Below are 25292 nucleotides of genomic sequence, written 5' to 3' on the forward strand. Positions count from 1 at the left end.
AGTGCTAATAAACAGGATATTACTGATGCTCGGAGCAGCCATCTTGGATTTTGAGTTCGGGGGTTAGATGTTTAGTCCGACTTTCCGAGTCGAAAATCCGACATCAGGCGGCGGTCCAGTCGAAATGTCCGAGTGGGAACTGGGAAATTGCTACTTCCCAGTTGAAATGGAAGGCAGCGTTGCATCCTCTGATGGTGTGTGTGCTCACCTGCCTCATCTCAGGCACAGAATATAATCAAGTTGTTCTTCCTCCAAATTAAATCTGGAGCTAGTTTGTGACCTGAAATATGCCCTCGTCCCCCTGGCAATACTTATAGCTCTGCACTGAGCACACACACACACACACACACACACACACACACACACAGTGGGAATTGCGGGATGGTATATCCTGAGAGCTCCTGCAGTGATGTGTGGGGGCAGCAGAGTAACAAGAACCAGCTGATCCCCTCATCCTCCTTCTCCTCCTCCTCTTCATCGTCTCTCTCTCCTCCTCCTGTTTCCTTCATCTCTCTTTTCTCCTTTGTTATTATGATTATCACTGCGCCTCGCTCTCTCTTGCTGTGCCAGACTACAGCATCAACAACAACATCATCAACAAAGGGGGATGAACAAAAACAGACAGACTTCCCTTAATTTACACACACACACACACACGCACACACACACACACACACACACACACACTGCAGCAGCACAGTCATGTACAGCACCGGACTACAAATCAGTGGAAACGCATCTTTTCTGCAGGCCCGTGCTCCACATGCAGTCGCATGATCAGCGGAAAGTCTCCCTGCGCCGGCTGTGCCATCGTCTCCCCGTGGGGAGACGATGGCACCCGACTGGACAGCAGCTGCAGCTGCATTCCACTTTCTCGTTGTCCGTCATTTAGATCAGGGATTCCCAAAGTGTGGGCGCGAGCTGCCTCTAGGGGGTGCGCGAGAGGAAAAGTGTAATGGCGGTCTGATGGTGTAATAATATTAAATATTTAAAAAAAATGTAATTTTAATTTAAAAAGTGGGATTTTTCACAAAATAAAAACATGAATTATAAAAATTCCCTTTGTAACATTTAAAATTAAAAACGTACAATTTAATAAATGCACTTGAGCTCCTTCCGGCAGACTTGCCGCCTGCCGCCAGTCGTACACACTAGCGAGCCTAGCTTGTTCAGCTAACCTCAGCTAACAGCGAACTTCATGCATTCAGCAACATTCATGCAAATATGCTAAACTGGCTGAAATCGGGGAAACTGTCGGGTGGGACATCTGAAGCTATCAGTCGTAAAAGAGGAGAGGGACAGAGAGAGAGAGAGTCAGAGAGAGAGAGAGAGAGAGAGAGAGAGGAATCGGAGGCGAGGGGAACGGAGAGGTGCGTTGGGGAGAGACCGGGAGAAGAAATCGAGCCAGAGTCAGAGGAAGATGAGACGGAGGAGACCGAAAAGGAGGAAGGGATAGCACAGACAAATCGGGAGCACATCGGCCCATCGCGGAGTCAAGGTGAAAAAAGAGGAAACGAGAGAGGATCAGACTGGGAAAAAAAAGAGGAAATATGATGAAAAGTATGTGTGTCTGGGCTTCACTTGGATTGGCAACGCAGATTCCCCAAAGCCACAGTGCGTGGTGTGCAGTGAGGTTCTGGCTAACAGTCTGAAGCTCTTATTTACGTCGCCACCTGAACACCAAGCATGCCAGTGCAAGTCAAAAGCCCCTTACATATTTTATATCGAAATTGGAGGAGTTACAAAACAGCCAAAAACAACTGGAGTCTCATTCATGTGTTGGGTCTATAAATGACGCACTACGGGCTTCATATCTGGTTACAGAATAGCGAGAAAGGGGCTACCGCACACAATCGCCGAAGACGTGAGCTGTAATATGATACAATGTTGCAGTTGCCCCTTTTATTCGGTTTGTGTTCACACTGCAACATTTAACAGCGGACTAAATCTTGTAAACAAATGCCACGCGCGCGCAAACTGTTCTCTCATTGGTCCGATTCGTATGCGGCTATGAAGGCTTAAAAGGCTCTGTTGCTTCTTTTTTTTATTAAGGTGGGGGGGGGGGGGTGCGCGAACCAGGTCGGGATGTAGAAGGGGGTGCGCGGCCTAAAAAGTTTGGGAACCGCTGATTTAGACGAACACAAATTACGTCATAATTGATTATTACCGTACTTTTCGGACTATAAGCCGCTACTTTTTACCCCGCGCTTTGAGGCGTCGGCTTATAGTCCGGTGCGCTTTATATACGGATTTTTTCGTCGCTTTTCTCCGCCACAACAACAACCGCAACTTCCGGTTCCGGTCTAACAGCAGCAAGCCACTAGAGAAGGGTTAGGGTTAGGGTTACTAGAGACTAGAGAAGGGCTCGCTCAGAGGGAGAGTTCATCCTCAGTGTGGCCATCACTCCACTAACACAGCAGATGCTTGTTTACCGCTCCATTGATGCTCTGGATATCGGTACAAAGATGTGGTTCTATGAAAGCAATGACTGTGAGCCCAATGGAAACGGGGACAGAGATTTAGATGCTGGTGCTCGTCGCTGCTGGACTTTGAGTGAGTAGAAGGACTCCGTGTCACCAGCAGCTGAGCACATGTCTGTGGCAGGTTCCGTGATGCCCTCCTGCTCTCCTCCTCCTCCGCTGAGAACCCAAGTGTTTCACTCGAGGTTTGGGTGGAACATCGGGGCGGTTGACGTTAAAAGTTGTAGGTGAGGTGATGAAAGGCTGTTCTTTTTCAAACAATGTAGCTGCTTTGTTTTTTTAACAGCTGTTTTGTTCTGGAGCCTGGTTTCTGGCTACAAAGTAGCTATAATGAGGAGTCAAAAATGTTCTCGAGATATTATGACAAGTGCCAACTCTCTCTCTCTCTCTCTCTCTGCAGGTTTGATCACTAAACGTACGGGGGTCCTTGGGGGTGCGGGGGTCCTTGGGGGTCCTTGGGGGTGCGGGGGTCCTTGGGGGTCCTTGGGGGTGCGGGGGTCCTTGGGGGTGCGGGGGTCCTTGTGTGTCACGCTGAGGACAGCAGTATGGCTTTGAGAGAGGACGGTAGCACAGGCGTGACATGATACTTGATCTTTGTCAGTCACCTGTTAAGACGCCTACAGGCACTGAGCTGATGCTTTACTGCAAACCGGCTCCACACTGAAGCTGGCAGCTGAGAGAGATGAACAAACAAGGGTTCACTTTCAAGAGAAATGTGGGCGCGAGCAAGATATTTGAGTTTAAAAGTCATTTCCTTTCACAATAAAGCATTGGATATTACATAACCTGGGCACAGCTGCCTTGGTTCTTCAAAGATCATTGTTTTCAGCATCCAGTTTGGAGTTGGCCATCCCGCACACATGATGTTATATGTGCTGGCTGATTACAGAGCATTTACTTCAGGGTGGGAGATGAACCTTTTGATCCAGTGGCCTCTGTGTTTATAAATCCAACCTGCTTATTATTGCATTACAAAAGAAAACCCGTGTAACAGTCTGCTCACCTGGTCATCTTGAGACATGGAACAGTGTAAATCGATGCAATGTTTTCTCGTTCTTGGTCTCGGTCTACATGGTGTTTAATATGGACCCTGTATCCTACGAAATGACGTCCCATACAAGTCAGCTACATTCTCAATGAGCTTTCAAGGGACTACGGTCTTAAACCGATGTTTAACGTCGTGTTTAAGCAACAAGTGTACTTGGTTATGTTCAGTAAAGCATCGCGGTTTAGCTCAGGTATGACTGCCATGTTGCTTACGGACATAGATTGAAATAAGTCGATGTTGACTTTTGGTCTGCAGGGTGAAGGTCCTGTTTGCTCCGAGCCTCGAGGTCTAACGAAGTTGGAGTAGGTAAGAGTCGTTGACGTTGTTCTTTGTTTGCCTGGCAGTCATCCCGGAGAGCCCAGAGAACCCGTTTCACAGCGTTGCGGCCGCTCACGTCAAACAACACGAGCTCTGAAGTTGCGTTACTTGTATGTTACCTGATGGGGCTCGTAGGAATGTAAAGATGCATACCTGATGCAGATATGAGACAGTAAGCGGGGTTCATTTAGTTTTCTGTGCATTTCATTTCAGACTATGATCAGTATTTACAACTAATTCCAGAATGGAGGTGGGTTGGAAAGGTAGCGGGCGGCACTAGGACCCAGCGGCGAGACAGCGAGTAGGCAGACAGTGAGGCTGAGTCACTGCATGTGTCTGAGAGGCAGTCAGACACAGAGCAGAGCAGAGGGAGCAGAGGTGATCTCACACTCATCAGCAGGATAACACAACCATGATGGGTTGACTTGGGGGGGGGCAGGCGGTTGGAGAGAGGAAGTGTGTGTTCTTGCTCAGCCATGGAGACCAACAAAGTTCTACATTTTGTGCCTTCGGGTAAGTGGATCAAAGCTCTCAGAACTGCTCCTCAGCTGTGCACGACATGTCGTTGACTTGGGAGAACCTTGGGGGTTCCCTACCTCGTGAAACCAGAACCCCTCCTGTGCACATACATGTGCAGCCCACCTGTTTGGGTTTGTGCATGTGTCCCACTGGACATACTTGTTTTCATTTTATTCTCAGAGGAGGTGGAGTTGTAGAAGCTTTCACAAATGCAGATGTGGTTTATCTTTGTGTGATTGTTTTTTGCTGCATTTTTGTACGAGTGCGTGTTTGCCGCTTTTTTCTTTTCTCTCTCTCTCTCTCTCTCTCTCTCTCTCTGGTTGTTCTTCTTGTTGTTCACGTCTGGTATGCGACACAAGTGGTTCCTGCGTCGTAGTGCTTCAGTTTAGGAACCGAACCGTTTTTTTAGAAGTGACACCCACCAAGCCAAAGGCGGTCGACCTGCCGAGCAGCGGCAGACGGAATGCAGAGCTCACGATGCACTTTCTCATGTGTTGCGCTGATGGGGGGGCTCGTGCAAGTGCGCTTGCCAGACGGAGAGGGATGGACATGGCACATGAAGCACTGTGTGTGTGTGTGTGTGTGTGTGTGTGTGTGTGTGTGTGTGTGTGTGTGTGTGTGTGTGTGTGTGTGTGTGTGTGTGTGTGTGAGACTAGATTGGTGTTGGTGACAGCCACAGGAGAGCAGCGAGTTCCCTCATCACTGAAAGTCCTCTTGAGAGACCAGAGACCATTTGGAGGTGTGATGCGGCTGCCTGTGTGTGTGTGTGTGTGTGTGTGTGTGTGTGTGTGTGTGTGTGTGTGTGTGTGTGTGTGTGTGAGAGATGGGGACATTATGTGGGATAATGCGAGTGCGGGAATATTATCTGAGCGAGTGTGTGTGCGTGTTTTTGTTTGTGGTACACAACCCTTTGTGTATGGGATAATGTGGGGGAATGTATCCGTGCATTTGTGTGTGTCGTGCTCTTGTGAGATGCGTGTGTGTGTGTGTGTGTGCGTCACTAACTACAGCTCAGTGTGTGTCGGGGCGTGATGGACGCTGCTGTGGCTCGTCCTCTGAAGAGTCATTTGAATTAATTTGCTCGGTGCTGATTGGAGGCGGAGAGGTCCGGTTTGATCCTCGCAGCAGAACAATTGGGTTCTGCGGGAACAGAAGAAGGTATTCAAAAAGGTTTGTCGACCAATCGCGGGAAAGGTTGGTGTTTGAAAAGAGTCAAAACATGTGATCCATCAGATGTCTTATCCACCTAATTACAATCGTCCTGTGAAACCATGGCTTTAGATTCGGCTTATTAACAAAACCACCAAAGGAATGTGATTGGTTATTGATCACATCCAGTGACTCGAGAGTTGCTTAGCCGGAGGATTCGATGCCTCTCTCCACGCTCTCTGTACCGTCTGCCATCTGGATCGTCAAAGTAGAAGCAGGCGAGCTCTGGTGACGTACCGGGGACACGTTGTCCAGCAGCGGGTCCAGCTGACGCTTCCCGTGCAGATTACACAAACTGCTTCACAGACATGTTTTTATTGGTGTTGTCTTCCTAGAGCATTAGCCCCCCCCCCCCCCCCCCCCCCCCAGAGTGATCTCCCACATCGTGTCAGTATTCGGTGGAAACCTGCTGACAGGTGAAGGAGCAGCTGGCGCTGTGGGAGCAGGTCACGGAGACACGGGACTCCCTTTATTACACATTATAATGATACTGCAGCCAGTTTCCCCTTTCATGCTGACGCGTGTCTTCACTTCCCTTTCTGCTGTTGTTTGCTCGCTGCTTGCTGAGCAGCTCGTGGCGGTGCAGGTGGAGAGGTTGTTACACAATGTGTTTAACTGTGACGCGCCACTGAGGATGAACTGTTTCCTGTATCGATTGATCGACACGGATTACAGAATTTTGAACAACGATATGATGGAAACATGATTCCCGCGATACTATAAAACTATGTAGCAAATTATTCCTATGCTGCATATTCAGTTTTTAGAGATGAATCACGAACAACAAGCCAAGAGAAACCGTTAAAGGAAACAGTTCATATGCAATATGCAAAAGGTCATTTACATAATTAATTAATTAATCAGCAGTGAATCTGAATCACGATTAATTGATTATCAAACTGGGTGCTGATTCATTTTCTGGATGAAATAGTTTTGTAGTCGGTGCTTTCAAGAGACTGTTCTACAAAGTGTGAAAGTAAAACCCCCCAAAAACACATTTTAATTACTTTAAATCCACTCCAGCCAAATCCACATTTCCGCCATCTTTTCTTCAACAGAGCTGACTAAATATCATAATCACAACGTTGACGTGAAATCTCCCGCCGTGGAGCCGGCAGGGCGTCAGTCTGCAGGTGTGACAGACGGCCTGATAATCAGACCGGCACAGCCGCAGGACATCAGCACGGAGGACACACTGTGTGTGTGTGTGTGTGTGTGTGTGTGTGTGTGTGTGTGTGCGTGTGCGTGTGCGTGTGTGCGTGTGTGTGTGACAGTGATCTCTGATCAGTATTCAACACTGGCAACAGATCTCAGAGGCTCCACCCTCTGAGCACAGCCATCTGGGCAGAGGAGAAACACACACCAGCACTGAGATATCACAAAAACATGTCCAATCAAGACGTCACACGCACAAGTGTATTCACGCAGAAGCATTTTTTTCATTTTAAGGAACACGCACACACACACTGACTGGGTCACAGATATTGTCCCGACACACACTGCATGTAATTATACACATATTTCATTCTATCTACATCGTTTGCCTGTTGAGACGCCGCAATTATGTAGATGTGTCAACATGGACGCTCATCATGCACACGACAAGGATCACCGAATGAAGAAGACCACCCATTCATTACAATGACCACTCAATCACACACACACACACACACACACACACCGTGGTGCAATGGTCAAAGTGTGATGACACTTCCTGTCAGCTGGCCAGTGGAGTCCGTGTGAGGATGACGAGCTGCGTTAAGCTTCATCACACTCACACTCAGCAGAGATGTTGCAGGTGATGAATGACAGCTTACAGACAGTGAGCTGGTGATGACTTCCTGTCTGGTGACGTTCTCTGAGTCTTCTGGTGATGACTTCCTGTCTGGTGACGTTCTCTGAGTCTTCTGGTGATGAACGATGTAGAATCAGCAGCGGTTGGTCAGCTCTTGCACCGATTGTTTTCTCTTTACTAAAGTAAACAAAGACGACGTAGAGTAGCTTATAATCACATTATTACTGTTGTAATTCATCATAAGGTCATTACGTTCTCTGCTTCCCGCTCGGACTGAGGGAATGTCTGTGTGTCCATAAGATGTGTTTTTTGTTTCTTGCAGTCTTCCCTCACTTTGAGGTCCGATGTCCTCTTTGTCCTTGTCGCACGTGTTGATGGCGTTCATCATCCATCTGTGTTCTCAGCTGCATCCGTATTCAGCACTCTGTGCCGGTAATATCTGTATTTGATGTGTGTCGTCGTCGTTGTACGGGCACAGTTCATACTGAGTGACGTTCACGGGTAGACGGAGCTCACCTGCAGGCTGAAGACAAAGACTGCACCAGCCGCTCTGCAGCCAGCCTCAGGCGGAGGATTACAGAAGACGGCCAGCAGCGAGACTTCCTGTAGGACGCCGAGCTGGAGAACAGCAGGGAGCAGACACATGTACAGTAGACTAGACTTTTGTGCCGACATTTTCTCTCCCGCTTCCTCACAGCGATCCAGTTGTAGCTGTTGTTCTGTGTAGTTCTGTGTCGTTCTGTGCAGTTCTGTGTGCACCACAGATGAAGAGCAGTGAGATATGCTGTCGGGCGGAAGGCTGGAGCAGCGTACAGTAGAAGGCTGTGTGGAGAACAGCAGACTAGAAAGGGAGATGGTGGCCTGGCTTTAATCGAGCCGGAGGAAGAGGGGAATGTGCAAGCAATCCCCTAGCACCCCCCCCCCCCTCAGTCACTCCCTGGCTTGTTCACTACGAACACACAAAGAAACAGCAGAGCTGCAGCACCTGAGCATCATCACACACCTGTGTGTGACTGATGGACGTTGAGACGACAAAAAAGAAGAAGAAGAGAGGAAAGAGACGGAGAGGGAAAGAAATGGAAAGTGAGATGTATGAATAGATGGAGGGGAAAGAAAAACAAACCGATGGAGCGCCGAGGGGTGGAGGGCTGGAGCACTAACCTCGGCCAGTCACGACGCCTCGTCTCAGCCCTGCAGACGAGAGCCGGACTCACGATGACTGTCAATCGCTCTCAGGTGAGAGGACCGGAGCATCACTGCTCAGCTCTTCTGTCCACAGACGCCACGCCAAGAGCAAGATCTGACATTCAAACGCTGCGCCACCAATTAGACATGAGTCCAAACGAATGGCTCTGCTGGAGTATCCATTGGTTGAGGTCACTTACTCTCTTGCTGCAGATACCGATTGCTGATGGTCGATGAGCCGAACTGGCTGATACAGATGGTCTTTGTTTTGATGTAGGAGCTGCTATGAAAGGCTCCAGACTCTGAAAAAATCATTGCTCTGAAGTCAAAACAATCCTAAATACAATCGATGCACGACGATGATGAATAAAACGTACGGATCACTGATCAACTACGGTCCGTTACACCGAACCGATGATACACATTGATGTATGAACAGATATAAACACACACACACACACTCACTGCTGTCCAGCGTCAGCTCAGCCAGAGTCCACCTGCTTGCCAGACAGCTGGGTGCGAGCCAGCCGCGTGGTCACGGCTCTGCTGTGACATCATCAACGTGAGACAGCAGCCCGGGGTCACGGCTCTGCTGTGACATCATCAACGTGAGACAGCAGCCCGGGGTCACGGCTCTGCTGTGACATCATCAACGTGAGACAGCAGCCCGGGGTCACGGCTCTGCTGTGACATCATCAACGTGAGACAGCAGCCCGGGGTCACGGCTCTGCTGTGACATCATCAACGTGAGACAGCAGCCCGGGGTCACGGCTCTGCTGTGACATCATCAACGTGAGACAGCAGCCCGGGGACACGGCTGTGCTGTGACATCAACGTGAGACAGCAGCCCGGGGTCACGGCTCTGCTGTGACATCATCAACGTGAGACAGCAGCCCGGGGTCACGGCTCTGCTGTGACATCATCAACGTGAGACAGCAGCCCGGGGTCACGGCTCTGCTGTGACATCATCAACGTGAGACAGCAGCCCGGGGACACGGCTGTGCTGTGACATCAACGTGAGACAGCAGCCCGGGGTCACGGCTCTGCTGTGACATCATCAACGTGGGACAGCAGCCCGGGGTCACGGCTCTGCTGTGACATCATCAACGTGAGACAGCAGCCCGGGGTCACGGCTGTCAGTAGCGGAGCCAACAGCTCGTCTCCTTAATCGAGTTTAAGTTCTCTCTAATATTCGGAGAAGAAGCTCGACCGGTGTGAGGAGTGTCGGTCTGTGACGACGGCGAGCAAACGCTTTCATCAGTGCAACGTCTAAAATACAACAACACAATGTCACCAATGAAAACTAGTGACGGCAGAAAGCAGAAGGAGATCTTACATTTAATTGTGAGATTTTGTCATTTTGAGTTGCAATTATTCTTTTTTGCCGATCACTTGTCACAACCTTCAATGTCCTTGTTGACAACGTAGTCATCTCTCACTGACAGCACGGAGCGCTCTCTGCATGCGCCGCTCATTATGCTGAATGTGTCTGAATCGGGATTTCGACCAATTGCTTCCAAGACGACTGAAGCCGATGTGACTCGTTCCACTTCAAGGTTTCTGGATAAAAGCACACATCACATGATGTGGTCTTTACCTCGATCGCCCGGCTGGACGACAGTTCAGGCTCGTTATATTTTGTGGAATATTCTAAAGACTTAAATACAAAATACATCGGGAACCTACGGATAGAAATAAAGGTGTAAACACTGTCCGGCGGTGACGTCCTCATTGTTTACTCCAACCAGCAGTCCAGGAACCAAAGTAGACCAGTTTATTATCAGAGGAACATTCACAATTAACCAGCAGGATCAAGAGAATGTTGAGTAATTCATTCTCATAGTTGACGATTCCTTCTCCGGCGATGAACTCGGCTCATCTGGACTACGGATCAGTTCATCATTCAGAGAACGTCCGACCTTCTCAATGTATTTGGCTTAAAGTGTCAGAGAATAACTTGGGCAGACTGTGATTGTTCATATGTTGTTGACGGCTCCAGTTTGTCCACACCAACAGTAAATGTATCGTCTCTGGAAAGGTGAGATTCCATCGACTGCCGGCTTCTGGAATCAGAATTGATACGTTTATGTCTCAGTTTGTATCTGCTGTAGTTCAAGATTCAATATGAATTAACAAATGACTTCATTAACCCGGATTGTGCTATACATTTGCTTTACTGTTGGGTTATTATTAGATATGATGATGAAGTGAAACATAAAACCTGATTTAAGAAGAAGAGCAGCCTCACACCAATAGTATCTGTATTTATTCATCCTGTGTGTCAGCAGGGTTAGCTTATGATGTCTGATTACCTTATTAAAGATTGTTTGGTTGTTTGTTTCTGAGCAAAGTGTGAGGTGAAGTGATACCCGAATGCTTTAATGTCGTTTTAGTTTAGTTGTGAACATATTTGAATGATTATCACAGTTGTACATAATGTTGATATCTAGCCGCAGCATCATGGAGCGTCACTAAAGCACACGGCGCTCTCATTGCAAATCATTTAAAAAAAGAACAAATGAGAACATGGTGGTTGTGGCGCTTGTATTTTAATGTTGCGGTTATTGCGACGGCCTGAAGGTCAGGGACCTGTAGGGCGGCTCTTGTTGACCGGTGGAGTGGACCAATAACGAGGGGATGTGATGAGAGACCAGCAGAGACTTCCCGGTGGAGCCGGGACCAAAGTGACCGTGATGAGTTCAAGCCAAAGCCTGCTTCTGCACGTCTTATTACATCATCCAAAGCAGATTCCTCTGGAGGCTCCGCCTCACTGACGGTTGCCTTTCAGCAGCTCAGCGGTTGCAGCGTGGCTCCGTGCAGACCGCCGGGGTGGCGTCCCACCTGAGCAATCACTGCATCATTCCTGTCTGCTTATCGGGGACGAGATTAGAGAGGAGTCCCTTCAGCACCGGCTCTACTTAGTGGATCACCGCCAGGCTTTCCGAGGCCGGGGTGTTATGGGTTTGCCCTCACCTGGTGGTGATGGACAGGATAAGATCTCAAATGCCAGCAGTTACAGTTGCACTGCTTCACAAGGAGTCGAGCAGTTAGAGATAGGATCATCTGAGGCATTCAGCTTGGAGTTAAGCAGCAGCAGTTTGCTGTCGCCTAAGAAATGAAGCAGGAGGTGTAATACCTGACACTTCAAGCTCACTTTTACTACACTTCATCTCACCTCTGGGGGGTTGTGATGTCGGGCGGCAAAGGAATCTTAAGGAATCTTTTTGTTTTTGTTTGTCAGTTCTGTTTCAACTTCAATCTCTTTTCCAAACCAAACCTCATGTGATGACAAGCTGCCAAACCTCCAGATAAACAAGTGTGTGACGAGCAACAGGCTGAATTTGCAATGAGCCAGAATTAATGAAATACAGAAATTCCAACGAGAAAATGTGTTGAGCCTGGTTCAGACCTGAGATTCCAGAGATGCGTGGCGAGCCCTCTCACCTAGCTTCAGGCTCCAGCGTGCCCTCTCACCTAGCTTTAGGCTCCAGCGTGCCCTCTCACCTAGCTTTAGGCTCCAGCGTGCCCTCTCACCTAACTTCAGGCTCCAGCGAGCCCTCTCACCTAGCTTCAGGCTCCAGCGTGCCCTCTCACCTAGCTTTAGGCTCCAGCGTGCCCTCTCACCTAACTTCAGGCTCCAGCGAGCCCTCTCACCTAGCTTCAGGCTCCAGCGAGCCCTCTCACCTAGCTTCAGGCTCCAGCGAGCCCTCTCACCTAGCTTTAGGCTCCAGCGTGCCCTCTCACCTAGCTTTAGGCTCCAGCGTGCCCTCTCACCTAACTTCAGGCTCCAGCGAGCCCTCTCACCTAGCTTCAGGCTCCAGCGAGCCCTCTCACCTAGCTTCAGGCTCCAGCGAGCCCTCTCACCTAGCTTCAGGCTCCAGCGTGCCCTCTCACCTAGCTTTAGGCTCCAGCGTGCCCTCTCACCTAACTTCAGGCTCCAGCGAGCCCTCTCACCTAGCTTCAGGCTCCAGTGTGCCCTCTCACCTAGCTTCAGGCTCCAGCGAGCCCTCTCACCTAGCTTCAGGCTCCAGCGAGCCCTCTCACCTAGCTTTAGGCTCCAGCGTGCCCTCTCACCTAACTTCAGGCTCCAGCGAGCCCTCTCACCTAGCTTCAGGCTCCAGCGAGCCCTCTCACCTAGCTTTAGGCTCCAGCGTGCCCTCTCACCTAACTTCAGGCTCCAGCGAGCCCTCTCACCTAGCTTCAGGCTCCAGCGTGCCCTCTCACCTAGCTTCAGGCTCCAGCGAGCCCTCTCACCTAGCTTCAGGCTCCAGCGAGCCCTCTCACCTAGCTTTAGGCTCCAGCGTGCCCTCTCACCTAGCTTCAGGCTCCAGCGAGCCCTCTCACCTAGCTTCAGGCTCCAGTGTGCCCTCTCACCTAGCTTCAGGCTCCAGCGAGCCCTCTCACCTAGCTTTAGGCTCCAGCGTGCCCTCTCACCTAACTTCAGGCTCCAGCGAGCCCTCTCACCTAGCTTCAGGCTCCAGCGTGCCCTCTCACCTAGCTTCAGGCTCCAGCGTGCCCTCTCACCTAGCTTCAGGCTCCAGCGTGCCCTCTCACCTAGCTTCAGGCTCCAGCGTGCCCTCTCACCTAGCTTCAGGCTCCAGCGAGCCCTCTCACCTAGCTTCAGGCTCCAGCGAGCCCTCTCACCTAGCTTCAGGCTCCAGCGAGCCCTCTCACCTAGCTTCAGGCTCCAGCGAGCCCTCTCACCTAGCTTTAGGCTCCAGCGTGCCATCTCACCTAGCTTCAGGCTCCAGCGAGCCCTCTCACCTAGCTTCAGGCTCCAGCGTGCCCTCTCACCTAGCTTCAGGCTCCAGCGAGCCCTCTCACCTAGCTTCAGGCTCCAGCGAGCCCTCTCACCTAGCTTCAGGCTCCAGCGAGCCCTCTCACCTAGCTTCAGGCTCCAGCGAGCCCTCTCACCTAGCTTCAGGCTCCAGCGAGCCCTCTCACCTAGCTTCAGGCTCCAGCGAGCCCTCTCACCTAGCTTCAGGCTCCAGCGTGCCCTCTCACCTAGCTTTAGGCTCCAGCGTGCCCTCTCACCTAGCTTCAGGCTCCAGCGAGCCCTCTCACCTAGCTTCAGGCTCCAGTGTGCCCTCTCACCTAGCTTCAGGCTCCAGCGAGCCCTCTCACCTAGCTTTAGGCTCCAGCGTGCCCTCTCACCTAACTTCAGGCTCCAGCGAGCCCTCTCACCTAGCTTCAGGCTCCAGCGTGCCCTCTCACCTAGCTTCAGGCTCCAGCGTGCCCTCTCACCTAGCTTCAGGCTCCAGCGTGCCCTCTCACCTAGCTTCAGGCTCCAGCGAGCCCTCTCACCTAGCTTCAGGCTCCAGCGAGCCCTCTCACCTAGCTTCAGGCTCCAGCGAGCCCTCTCACCTAGCTTCAGGCTCCAGCGAGCCCTCTCACCTAGCTTTAGGCTCCAGCGTGCCATCTCACCTAGCTTCAGGCTCCAGCGAGCCCTCTCACCTAGCTTCAGGCTCCAGCGTGCCCTCTCACCTAGCTTCAGGCTCCAGCGAGCCCTCTCACCTAGCTTCAGGCTCCAGCGAGCCCTCTCACCTAGCTTCAGGCTCCAGCGAGCCCTCTCACCTAGCTTCAGGCTCCAGCGAGCCCTCTCACCTAGCTTCAGGCTCCAGCGTGCCCTCTCACCTAGCTTCAGGCTCCAGCGAGCCCTCTCACCTAGCTTCAGGCTCCAGCGAGCCCTCTCACCTAGCTTCAGGCTCCAGCGAGCCCTCTCACCTAGCTTCAGGCTCCAGCGTGCCCTCTCACCTAGCTTCAGGCTCCAGCGAGCCCTCTCACCTAGCTTCAGGCTCCAGCGTGCCCTCTCACCTAGCTTCAGGCTCCAGCGAGCCCTCTCACCTAGCTTCAGGCTCCAGCGAGCCCTCTCACCTAGCTTCAGGCTCCAGCGAGCCCTCTCACCTAGCTTCAGGCTCCAGCGAGCCCTCTCACCTAGCTTCAGGCTCCAGCGTGCCCTCTCACCTAGCTTCAGGCTCCAGCGTGCCCTCTCACCTAGCTTCAGGCTCCAGCGTGCCCTCTCACCTAGCTTCAGGCTCCAGCGAGCCCTCTCACCTAGCTTCAGGCTCCAGCGAGCCCTCTCACCTAGCTTTAGGCTCCAGCGTGCCCTCTCACCTAGCTTTAGGCTCCAGCGAGCCCCTACACATCATGGGAAACACCATGCCAACTGTAAACTGCCCTTTACAACGCGGGTGTGATTAGCATGCCGACTGAAGTTCTTTAATTGCGGCAGTGTATGGTTGATTGCGTGCAGCGTAATGTCTCAGGGAGACATCGATTCAAATTTAGAAAGTGCACAATATGTCGCCATTTCCTCCGGGACCGAGTTCGTGCAAAGCGTACACTATAAAACGCAGATCGGCAGAGATCTTTTCCAGACGTGGTTTGTGTGCGAGTAATTGCAGAATTGCGGCAGTGTATGGTTGATTGCGTGCAGCGTAATGTCTAAACTCCTCCCCTTTCACTTCAGTACTGTAAGCCATCGACAGCAGCAGGAACATTCGATGGAGACGTCTGCAGGCTGTACCCTTTGCTGACTTATCTGCATCTATAAGTCAGTACACAACCGCACACATTCTATAGAGCATATTATTCATCAATGAAGCCGGCGTTCTCAGGATGCATCTGGAGCGGCTTCACTTTAAATGATAAGTCTGGTGATATTCTATGTTCTTTTAAAAATAGTTCCCAACAAATGCACTTCCTACTCCTTATTTCAGTGTCCCTGTGACAGACATTCCTGTTTGTCCTTCCGTCCCGTCCAGACGTAAACTGTTGGCTGGTGGGCGGAGGCAAACGGCCGCTGTGAGGGTAATTATAGTTTTTTGTTGCTCATATTAGTATTTGGTGATAGATATATTTGCACTTTGCTCCTCTTTAAACGTCTAAAGTGCCTGCTGCTTTCTAAGGGGATTAGAAGTGACTTTATTGAAGCTCAACCCCAACTTCTACTGAACATATATTCACCAGCTTTAGCCTCTTGTGCCACACTGCACCAGGATAGCGCTTGTGGTCACCGAAATTCATCCAGATGCTTTTGTGCCCCGAGTTGACACTTGTGATTGCACATAAGAGTTTAAAGTATCTGCTTATCATCTGTTTCTGATCCCATCATCTTTCTTTGAAGTGAGCGAGGAGCATTTTCAGTCCTTCACAGTGACTCCTCGCTTGGCTTTGTCGCCTGAAACAGCCGGTAAACAGCCGGTCTGGGTTTCCTGCGGTGTTTAGCTGTAATGGTGTGCTGTGACTTGGTAGCGGAGATCATTTTAGATGTTGGCAATACACCTTCAGGACTCCATCCTGGCCTTGGGGCATATACGACACTAAAACTCTCCCTGAATGTACGGATCACTGCGGGAAGACATTCTGTCTCTTTTGAGGACACAAGGATCAGAAAGGAGACTCGGAGCAGAGGGACGGGTCAGCTGCTGTTCCATTCCACGTTTGCGGTTGCAGTCACAGACAATTGTGTTTTTTTAAATCGTAGTAATACTTGAAGCTTTGCAGATATTGTCATTGTTACATTCCTGCATAAAGCATATTGAAGGGAAATCATCTGAACAGCTGACTTGCTGTGTCGCTCCTCCGACTGATGCAAAAAACGCAATCGCTGCAAAAGGCAACGAGCAGCTGCCATCTTTTGTTAAATGATTGCAGATATCTGGTATCAGACCACGCTTTGGGTTTGTGAGGAAGTCAAGAGTTCGTCATGTGGCATCAAGTGATGATGAGCGGAGCAGATGTTGCCTTGCTTGTGGGTTTGTGACATGTCAACTGGGCTGACTGACACATATTTCCCTCATGTACATGTTGGGCCATGATGAAAGGACCGATTCCAAGTCAAAGACTCGTACACACACACACACACACACACACACACACACACACACAGCAGAGCAGTGGAAGGGATGCGGCGTTCGTGTGATGCGATTCTAACCAGTTCTGACTTCCTGCCTGCAAGTAGACGGCTTCCTCTTTTCTGCAGATGCTTATCATGAACCTCTTTTTTACCTTTTTATTGTTTTGCATCAACTACTTCCAAAAGCTGAACTTTCTCTTCCTGAAAGATCTGCGTCAACAGTCAGTTTGGTTTAACCAGCGTTTGCATTTATTTCATCGCAAAATCAACAAGGATCCGATAACCGATTGTGAATCATAAATATCTTCAGGAGGCAGACGTGTGCAGCAGCTTCCTCTGGTGTGCTTGAGAGAGGATCTGCATGCATGGGGGTGTTATTACGACAGGTTTTGTTTCTGCGTATTTAATTGTTTTCGTGAGAGTCTGCGAGGCTGAAATGTGTTGTGCAGACAAAGAGGTACCGAAGTGAAGCAGGTGACTCACGTCGGTTGTTGTCGTGTTTATTCCAGTGAGTGTTGGTACAAAGCTCTTTATTTGTTCCAGTCTCACAGCAGAGCAGCGTTGCTGCTGTAGATTCATTGATCTGGAAAAGCCAGTGGATAACCTGCAGTCCCCTTCTATCCACTAAAGCTCTCTCCCGATCTGTCAGTGCCAAACAGCTCAGTGCGTGAATCTCCTGATCACAGCACTCGGAGACGCAGCAGCAGCCGTGACGTGCACATGAATAAAGGAGTGCAGCAGCAGAAGCCCTCCAGCAAAGAGGCAGATCTGCTTTTGTTCAATGATTTTCCAACTTCTCTGTGAGTACTAAAGAACATCGTGTTATTGATTTTATGTAACTACCTCTTAATAATGATGGCAATCTGTCAAAGCAGTGGCGGTTCATCCTTTGGACACGAGAGACTTCCCATGTTCTTCTCTGCGGCTTCATTCAGACATGACGGGTAGAATCATTCAGCCAAACATTTGCTGGTTGCAGCTCCTCACGTGTGAGAATCTGTTCCTTGTTCTTCAGATCATTGGAAACTGATCGTTGTGGCGTTTTGGACCGTTGGTCGGACGAAACGAGACACAACCTCAACTCTGTGTTCTGATGTTTCAAAGACGAAATAATGAATTGAGAAAATAATTGGCACATTAATTGACAATACAAAATGATGACGCCTCGTGGCTTGTGTGATATTTGGCATTAGATGCGAGTGAGGAAGCAGCGCTCTGTTCTCTCGACGACTTTTTTCATACATAAAAACATGTTACAGGTGTTTTCGGGGTTATGTTCCGTTCTATTTCTTGGCTGAATTTACTTGTTTTCACTGCTGACTCAAACGTCAGTAAAGGATCAATTCCTTTATTCAGTATTGTCAGCACGAGACACATTGTGAGGCACATTACGCCCCAAACTCAACTTATTATTTTAACACTTTGATTTTTGCGTTTCCCGATTGAGACCTGGGATTTGCCGGTATTATTCGGGTTATAGGAGCATTCTTTGGACATGATACAGCACATTATGCGTCTCAGTGGGGCTTTCACAGCCTCTTGCCTGTTTTACGGTGGACTCTGTGCCGTACAGGAGTTTACACAAAACAACTACCAACAGTTTGCAGAGATGCATGCCTAAAAGAAAAGGCCATGTGGATGGAATTAGAAACAAAACTACTTTTAAACATTATCAAGGACTTGGATACCAACAGGTTTTGGACGTATGTTTTACAGACGGTTGTTGAATGAATGACAGAGAGAGGCTGTTGGATGTCTGTGATTGTAACATCCACAGGGACGCGTGACAAACACTCTGACATGTTCTACTCTAAGTTCCCTCTCAGTGCAGTTGTAGTGGAGCTCCTCACCAGATTAAGTTCCATTCCAAAGTCAGATATCCTCCGTTGTTTTAAGATGCGGCACCATGACACCCGACCGTTACAGAAGTCACTGGACGGATTATCACTCAACGCATCAGCAAAGTCGAGACCTTTGCTGATGAAAGGAGTGTGTGCTGCTGCACATAAGCATTGGCCGTCTCATCACAAATCTCATCAGGCAGCAGGTTGAGCAATGCACACACGCCGTCTTCAGGTGAACAGGAAACAACATGGAGGCTGGAGGTTTGGAGCGATGGAGCTACGGAGGACAGTTGCTCCACACACACTTACGTCGCTAAACGTTGCAGATTGATTTGTGGATGTTCGGATGTCACTGGTTCGTATTGTCGGTACGAGCTTAAGGAAGCATGTGCCATGTTTTGTTTTACAGGAAGAAAAGATGATTTCATTAACTTTCATTTAAAAATACGAAATAACTGAATGTGTATTAATTACATTCAAAACATGCAAATCACCAAAACGTTGTCTGAAGATGTGATCTTGAAGGGTGAAAAGAGACACTTTTCATTTCTTCTTCACGTGAAGGTTGAGGATCGTGTAGATCATGGGCGTCTGCTGTAGCTGCATGTCATGATCTGAGCGACTGTACGGCTTCTCAGCCAACGCCCAAGAACAACCGCCGTTTAAGCCTCTGTTGTTCTTAGGCGTGGGCTGAAACTAACAACAGTAAAACAATCATTCCTCGTATCTCCTATAGGAGGCAAGAGAGGAACACTGTGACGCTATGAAGCAGCCTGTCTCCTCAAACTCCCGTTTCCAAACAGCGAAGGCTCGTTGAGGGAAACCTTTCAAACACTGAGAAGACTGCGCTTCTTGTCCCGTGTGAACAAAGTACTTTTGTTGCAAAACATAACCAGGTAGCAGTTCTGTTGCATAAACCCAACCCAAGTACTTTCTTTTCTTTCAATTTCGTTGTCATTTTAAGACGAACGCTGTTTCTTTACTGAACCTAACGAAGCCGCTTTGGAGCGTTTTTTGTTTTGTTCGTTGAGCACGAGTTTGAAACGGTAACTGCTCAGTCCGGGAGAAGCAGCCTCCCCTGAAGAAGATGAGCGAGAGTGCAGGTCAGTTGCATGGGAATGTCACCATGTGGACACAGAGTTAGCAGGTCGAGGATGTTGGGACGGACGGACGGCTCAACTCAAGAACACGCTTTGACACGGGAGGCCGCGGCTTGTGCTCGAGCCTCAATGAACCAAATGGTGTTTTGTACCGAAATCCAACCAAAGCTTGAAAACAATAAACAATGTCAGTCGTGTCTTCTGGAAGGCAATTTCAAAGTTGTGTTTTTTTGCTCAATTTGGAGGACTTGTTGTAAAAAGTCCTTCACCAAAGTCGTACACATCAGTGTGTCACTGGTCTTCCTCGTGGCCGTTAGGAGGCAGATACTTGATGAGTGTGTGAGTGGATGAATGAATGGATGGTGTTTCAGTGAAGGACTTCCTGGATCCAGGACACGCTAACATTTACATGCACCAGTCTTTCCCTCGTGAACATTATCTCTCGATGACTAACAGAAGTCAGATCATGGCTGACTTGTATTGTTGAACCGTCTCTGGTAGCAGCAGTGAGCGTGTGATGATGACAGCTCATGTCTCCCTGCAGGCCCCCCCCCTCAGTGATTCTCTCTCTTCTGCTCTCTCTCCTCAGAGGCTCGTCCCTCTGGGATGTCCAAGAATGGATACTTCTTTCAAGAAATGGGTGAGTCTCAGCCAACACCACAACATATCGTCTCTTTACCGCTTTTATTTTATTATTGCCGTTAATATTTAATGTCTGAGTTTGTTCTTGTCATATCTATTGGTTTCATCTATTGCTCTGTTTTATCAGAGATAAACTCTCCATGTTTTCTGTTGTTACATTGCAGCGCTTTGTCTGTAAACCCTGATTCTAAAAGTTATTATTGTTATATGAATGCAACGTACACGAAGGCCTCCTGCTGCAACACACACATCCACTCAGCAGAGCTGTGGAAGGCCTCCTGCAGAACACACATCCACTCAGCAGAGCCGTGGAAGGCCTCCTGCAGAACACACATCCACTCAGCAGAGCTGTGGAAGGCCTCCTGCAGAACACACATCCACTCAGCAGAGCTGTGGAAGGCCTCCTGCAGAACACACATCCACTCAGCAGAGCCGTGGAAGGCCTCCTGCAGAACACACATCCACTCAGCAGAGCTGTGGAAGGCCTCCTGCAGAACACACATCCACTGAGCAGAACTGTGGAAGGCCTCCTGCTGCAGCCCGACACAACTGACGTTATGTGGCAACATTTTATCCAGACATAAATGCAATTTCATCATTGTTGGCAAGTAAGCATCGTCCATCGCCGTCCTCTCAGAGGTTCATTGGTGAGGTCGGTCTGTAAACAGGGTGATGTGAACGATGACATTTGTTTCATGTCTTGCACGGTGGAAGTGGTGCTGGTGCACCGCTGCCCTCTGTGCCGTTATGCTCTTCATTAGAGAGTTAATCGTTGTGTCCGAGTCGTCTCACCCTCAGTGCGCTCAGCTAGTGTGCTAGGAAGTCGTGAGTGAATCTGATTATGGCTGCTCGCTTTTTGGGTTAAATTGGGTTAAACACAGAAGACAAAAAAACTAAAAACATCCAATGTGTAAAGAATGGGAATTTAAAAAAACAACACAAGAATATTTTTTAAAAATTGTAAAATAATACAACATGACAACATTTGTACAACATTTTTAGTGATCCTGTAGTTCAAAGCTTCTTTAACTCTCAACCTCGCCTCCCTGTGGCACGCTGCAGGTGACACGAAAACAACATTTGCATCTGATGGAGAGGATTCTTCTCTTTAAGCAGCAGACGCTGTTACAGTGTCAGGACGGTTCATCGAGGTTCAGATAAGCTGTCACCGAAAACCCGGCAGTATTTATCTTTGATGGGATTGTTATTTGTATTAATGTATAATTGTAACAATACTTTATTTGTATTTATTTATACATTTGAAGAAAGTATTCAGAGTATTCTGCCAACACAACACGAGGAAATGTACCAACTTGTATTCATGGTGTTTTTATTACATTTTTTTTTAATTAAATTCATAATAAACATCATTTGTGCTACAAGTTGAGCTGTCTGGTGAAACACTGAGCAGCAACCTGTTGACTTTCTGGGCTGATAACAACAATAAAAGCGGGCTTGCTGCCCGGCCCGGTAGCCGGGAGGTTTCAGGAGGTGACCCTCTGCTGTTGTGTCCCCAGAGCAGCAGGAGGTGGAGCAGGAGGACGGCGGCGGCGAGGGCCGAGAGGAGGCGCAAGACTCGCCCATCGCCTGCGGAGACGACATCCACCTCTACGACAACCAGATCAGCCCTGGGCCAGGTCAGTGGAGAGAGAGAGAGAGAGAGAGAGAGAGAGAGAGAGAGAGAGAGAGAGAGAGAGAGAGAGAGAGAGAGAGAGAGAGAGAGAGAGAGAGAGAGAGAGAGAGAGAGAGAGAGAGAGAGAGAGAGAGAGAGAGAGAGAGAGAGAGAGAGAGAGAGAGAGAGAGAGAGAGAGGTCTTTATCAAATATAAAAAGCAGAAAGACGTCAGTGGGATTTTGAATGAGGTTTTCTTACTCCAGAACCAGAAGTTCTGGTTTTACTTCGGCCCTCTGTGCAGAAATCCCTCGTGTACGATTTCTTGCCGTCTCACTGCGAGCGGCGACCTGATGTGATTGGACCGTCTCGATCAGCTCGCTCAGGTAGACAGAACAAGAAAGAAGGTTATCAGCGTGCTCGTGGATAACCTCCTCTGCTGTTCAGCTGTGATCACAATCACGGTGAAAAACCCTCAGAACAACTTTGAGCTCACTTGTTCTGGTGGAGTCCATCCCGGGCCTGATGGCAGGTGTTGACTTGACAGACAGCTCCTCAGCTGCAGGTGCAGGAGTTTGTTTTTTTGACCCCCCCCCCACACACACACACACACACACACACACACACACACACACACACACACACACCAGAAACCCCCATGTGTCAGCAGGTGACCAGTCCCTTTGAATGTGACAGGTGACCGTGTCACTCGGGCTCATTCTCCATACATAGTAACACTTAAGGCGTCTGACAAGAGAGCTGCAGCGGTGCATGCTGGGAACAAGAAAATAACCGTGAACAGCTCTCTCTCTCTCTTCGGTGGCGTGAGTGTCAGGTCTAACACTAAGAGTGTTGAGTACTCGAGTGGCGTAGTGTAGACTGTCACAGATGATATCAGAAATACTCATTGTGATCAACGTTTACATGGGAGGTGTTTACACCTCTGAGCCAGGATGTAAAACGACATTATTACACAAAAACATATAAGAACTACAACCTCCAATCAAATGAGTGGTCACATCTTCATGCTCGTCCATTGAGAGCGTCTGTAGTGAACTCAGTGTTTTGGTGATATGGTGGAATGTACACGATGTATTGCTACGATGACTGAGTACTGACTGTAATACCTGTTGTGTACGGTTTCCTGTGTTTTCTTCACACGACGATATCGCTTCTCACGCGTGGGAATGTTGGAAAGTTAAAAACAAGAAACTTCAGCACGTTGTTTTCACCGTCAGAATAAAGGAAAACAATTCCCACTTCATAAAGATGAGATGGTTTTATTAAAGTGTAGCATCAGTAGTAAATAGTGCATTCACACTGCAGCACTGCAGGTCTGTTTAAAGCCGTTTTGTTCTTCTTTTTTTGGTTCTCGTGCAGTTAAAACATTCACTTGAATAAAATGTCCTTCCTGAAAACAAGACGCTTCATCTCGTTGATGAATAAAAGCTCTTCTACTGTAACAGACGTGGATGTGACCTGCACCATGACAGCGAGATGCTGAATCTAGTCTTTGTAACCCAACCAGTCTGAAGGAGCGTTACAGTCTGTACAGCTCACTCTGTCCTGAGACTCCTGAGACTCCACAACAACACAACTACAACCTTTAATGGGAGAACGATGCCATGTTCATCTTTCAGTCGTTCTTCCTCGTGTGCTCGTCTGTCTCATCTCAGGGAGTTTCATTTGTTTGACTTATCATGTCTTCTATCGTCAAACTTGTAGACACATAAAAACATTTTAGAATAAATAAACCAGCATTGACTGAGGAATAAGAAGAGCGGAGGCACATCTTATTGATGAAGTGGATTTTAGTGGCGATGAATCTGTCTCTTAGAAACCAAAGCACAGAAGACGAGGCGAGGTTTGTCATCGCTGTGAGACATCTTATTCATCATCAGGACCCGATCCGTTCACAGGAGACACGTTGGGACCACTGTTGGTAAAGTCCCGTGCACTTCTAGAGGTTCTGTCTCTTTTTCCGTGTAGCTGAAATGTTCAACAAGGCAAAAAAAAGATAAAGCTCTCAAAATGTGCTGAATGTCGTGACGAGGACCTGAATCAGCATTTGTTGACAAGAAGCTGATAACAGGATGAATATTTCTGAATCCAACAGTTGAAAGTTGTCTCTTATCCAGAGACATCCTCTTGTGGTGATAAAGAGTCGGTCCCCGTCCTCTTGTGGTGATAAAGAGTCGGTCCCCGTCCTCTTGTGGTGATGAAGAGTCGGTCCCCGTCCTCTTGTGGTGATGAAGAGTCGGTCCCCGTCCTCTTGTGGTGATAAAGAGTCGGTCCCCGTCCTCTTGTGGTGATGAAGAGTCGGTCCCCGTCCTCTTGTGGTGATGAAGAGTCGGTCCCCGTCCTCTTGTGGTGATAAAGAGTCGGTCCCCGTCCTCTTGTGGTGATGAAGAGTCGGTCCCCGTCCTCTTGTGGTGATGAAGAGTCGGTCCCCGTCCTCTTGTGGTGATGAAGAGTCGGTCCCCGTCCTCTTGTGGTGATGAAGAGTCGGTCCCCGTCCTCTTGTGGTGATGAAGAGTCGGTCCCCGTCCTCTTGTGGTGATGAAGAGTCGGCCCCCGTCCTCTTGTGGTGATGAAGAGTCGGTCCCCGTCCTCTTGTGGTGATGAAGAGTCGGTCCCCGTCCTCTTGTGGTGATGAAGAGTCGGTCCCCGTCCTCTTGTGGTGATGAAGAGTCGGCCCCCGTCCTCTTGTGGGGGTGAAGAGTCGGTCCCCGTCCTCTTGTGGTGATGAAGAGTCGGTCCCCGTCCTCTTGTGGTGATGAAGAGTCGGTCCCCGTCCTCTTGTGGGGGTGAAGAGTCGGTCCCCGTCCTCTTGTGGTGATGAAGAGTCGGTCCACGTCCTCTTGTGGGGGTGAAGAGTCGGTCCCCGTCCTCTTGTGGTGATGAAGAGTCGGTCCACGTCCTCTTGTGGTGATGAAGAGTCGGTCCACGTCCTCTTGTGGGGGTGAAGAGTCGGTCCCCGTCCTCTTGTGGTGATGAAGAGTCGGTCCCCGTCCTCTTGTGGGGGTGAAGAGTCGGTCCACGTCCTCTTGTGGGGGTGAAGAGTCGGTCCCCGTCCTCTTGTGGGGGTGAAGAGTCGGTTCCCGTCCTCTTGTGGGGGTGAAGAGTCGGTCCCCGTCCTCTTGTGGGGGTGAAGAGTCGGTCCCCGTCCTCTTGTGGGGGTGAAGAGTCGGTCCCCGTCCTCTTGTGGTGATGAAGAGTCGGTCCCCGTCCTCTTGTGGTGGTGAAGAGTCGGTCCCCGTCCTCTCGTGGGGGTGAAGAGTCGGTCCCCGTCCTCTTGTGGGGGTGAAGAGTCGGTCCCCGTCCTCTTGTGGTGATGAAGAGTCGGTCCCCGTCCTCTTGTGGTGATGAAGAGTCGGTCCCCGTCCTCTTGTGGTGATGAAGAGTCGGTCCCCGTCCTCTTGTGGTGATGAAGAGTCGGCCCCCGTCCTCTTGTGGGGGTGAAGAGTCGGTCCCCGTCCTCTTGTGGTGATGAAGAGTCGGTCCCCGTCCTCTTGTGGTGATGAAGAGTCGGTCCCCGTCCTCTTGTGGGGGTGAAGAGTCGGTCCCCGTCCTCTTGTGGTGATGAAGAGTCGGTCCACGTCCTCTTGTGGGGGTGAAGAGTCGGTCCCCGTCCTCTTGTGGTGATGAAGAGTCGGTCCACGTCCTCTTGTGGTGATGAAGAG

At 49.5% G+C, this 25292-nt stretch overlaps 1 protein-coding gene across 1 annotated transcript in view; it reads left to right on the forward strand.

Annotated features, from left to right (window-relative positions):
- The first annotated feature begins 4221 nt into the window (after positions 1–4221).
- The window catches only part of slc4a11 (solute carrier family 4 member 11), a 69941-nt gene continuing 48870 nt past the window's right edge, over positions 4222–25292 (forward strand). The window contains exons 1-3 of the mRNA XM_079286177.1: positions 4222–4359; positions 19946–19996; positions 21516–21635. Coding sequence (XP_079142303.1) covers positions 4323–4359; positions 19946–19996; positions 21516–21635 — 208 coding nt within the window. The 5' untranslated portion in view covers positions 4222–4322. The remainder of the gene's footprint in view (positions 4360–19945; positions 19997–21515; positions 21636–25292) is intronic.

Source organism: Melanostigma gelatinosum, assembly GCF_949748355.1.
Source record: "Melanostigma gelatinosum genome assembly, chromosome: 16".
Lineage (NCBI taxonomy): Eukaryota > Metazoa > Chordata > Actinopteri > Perciformes > Zoarcidae > Melanostigma > Melanostigma gelatinosum.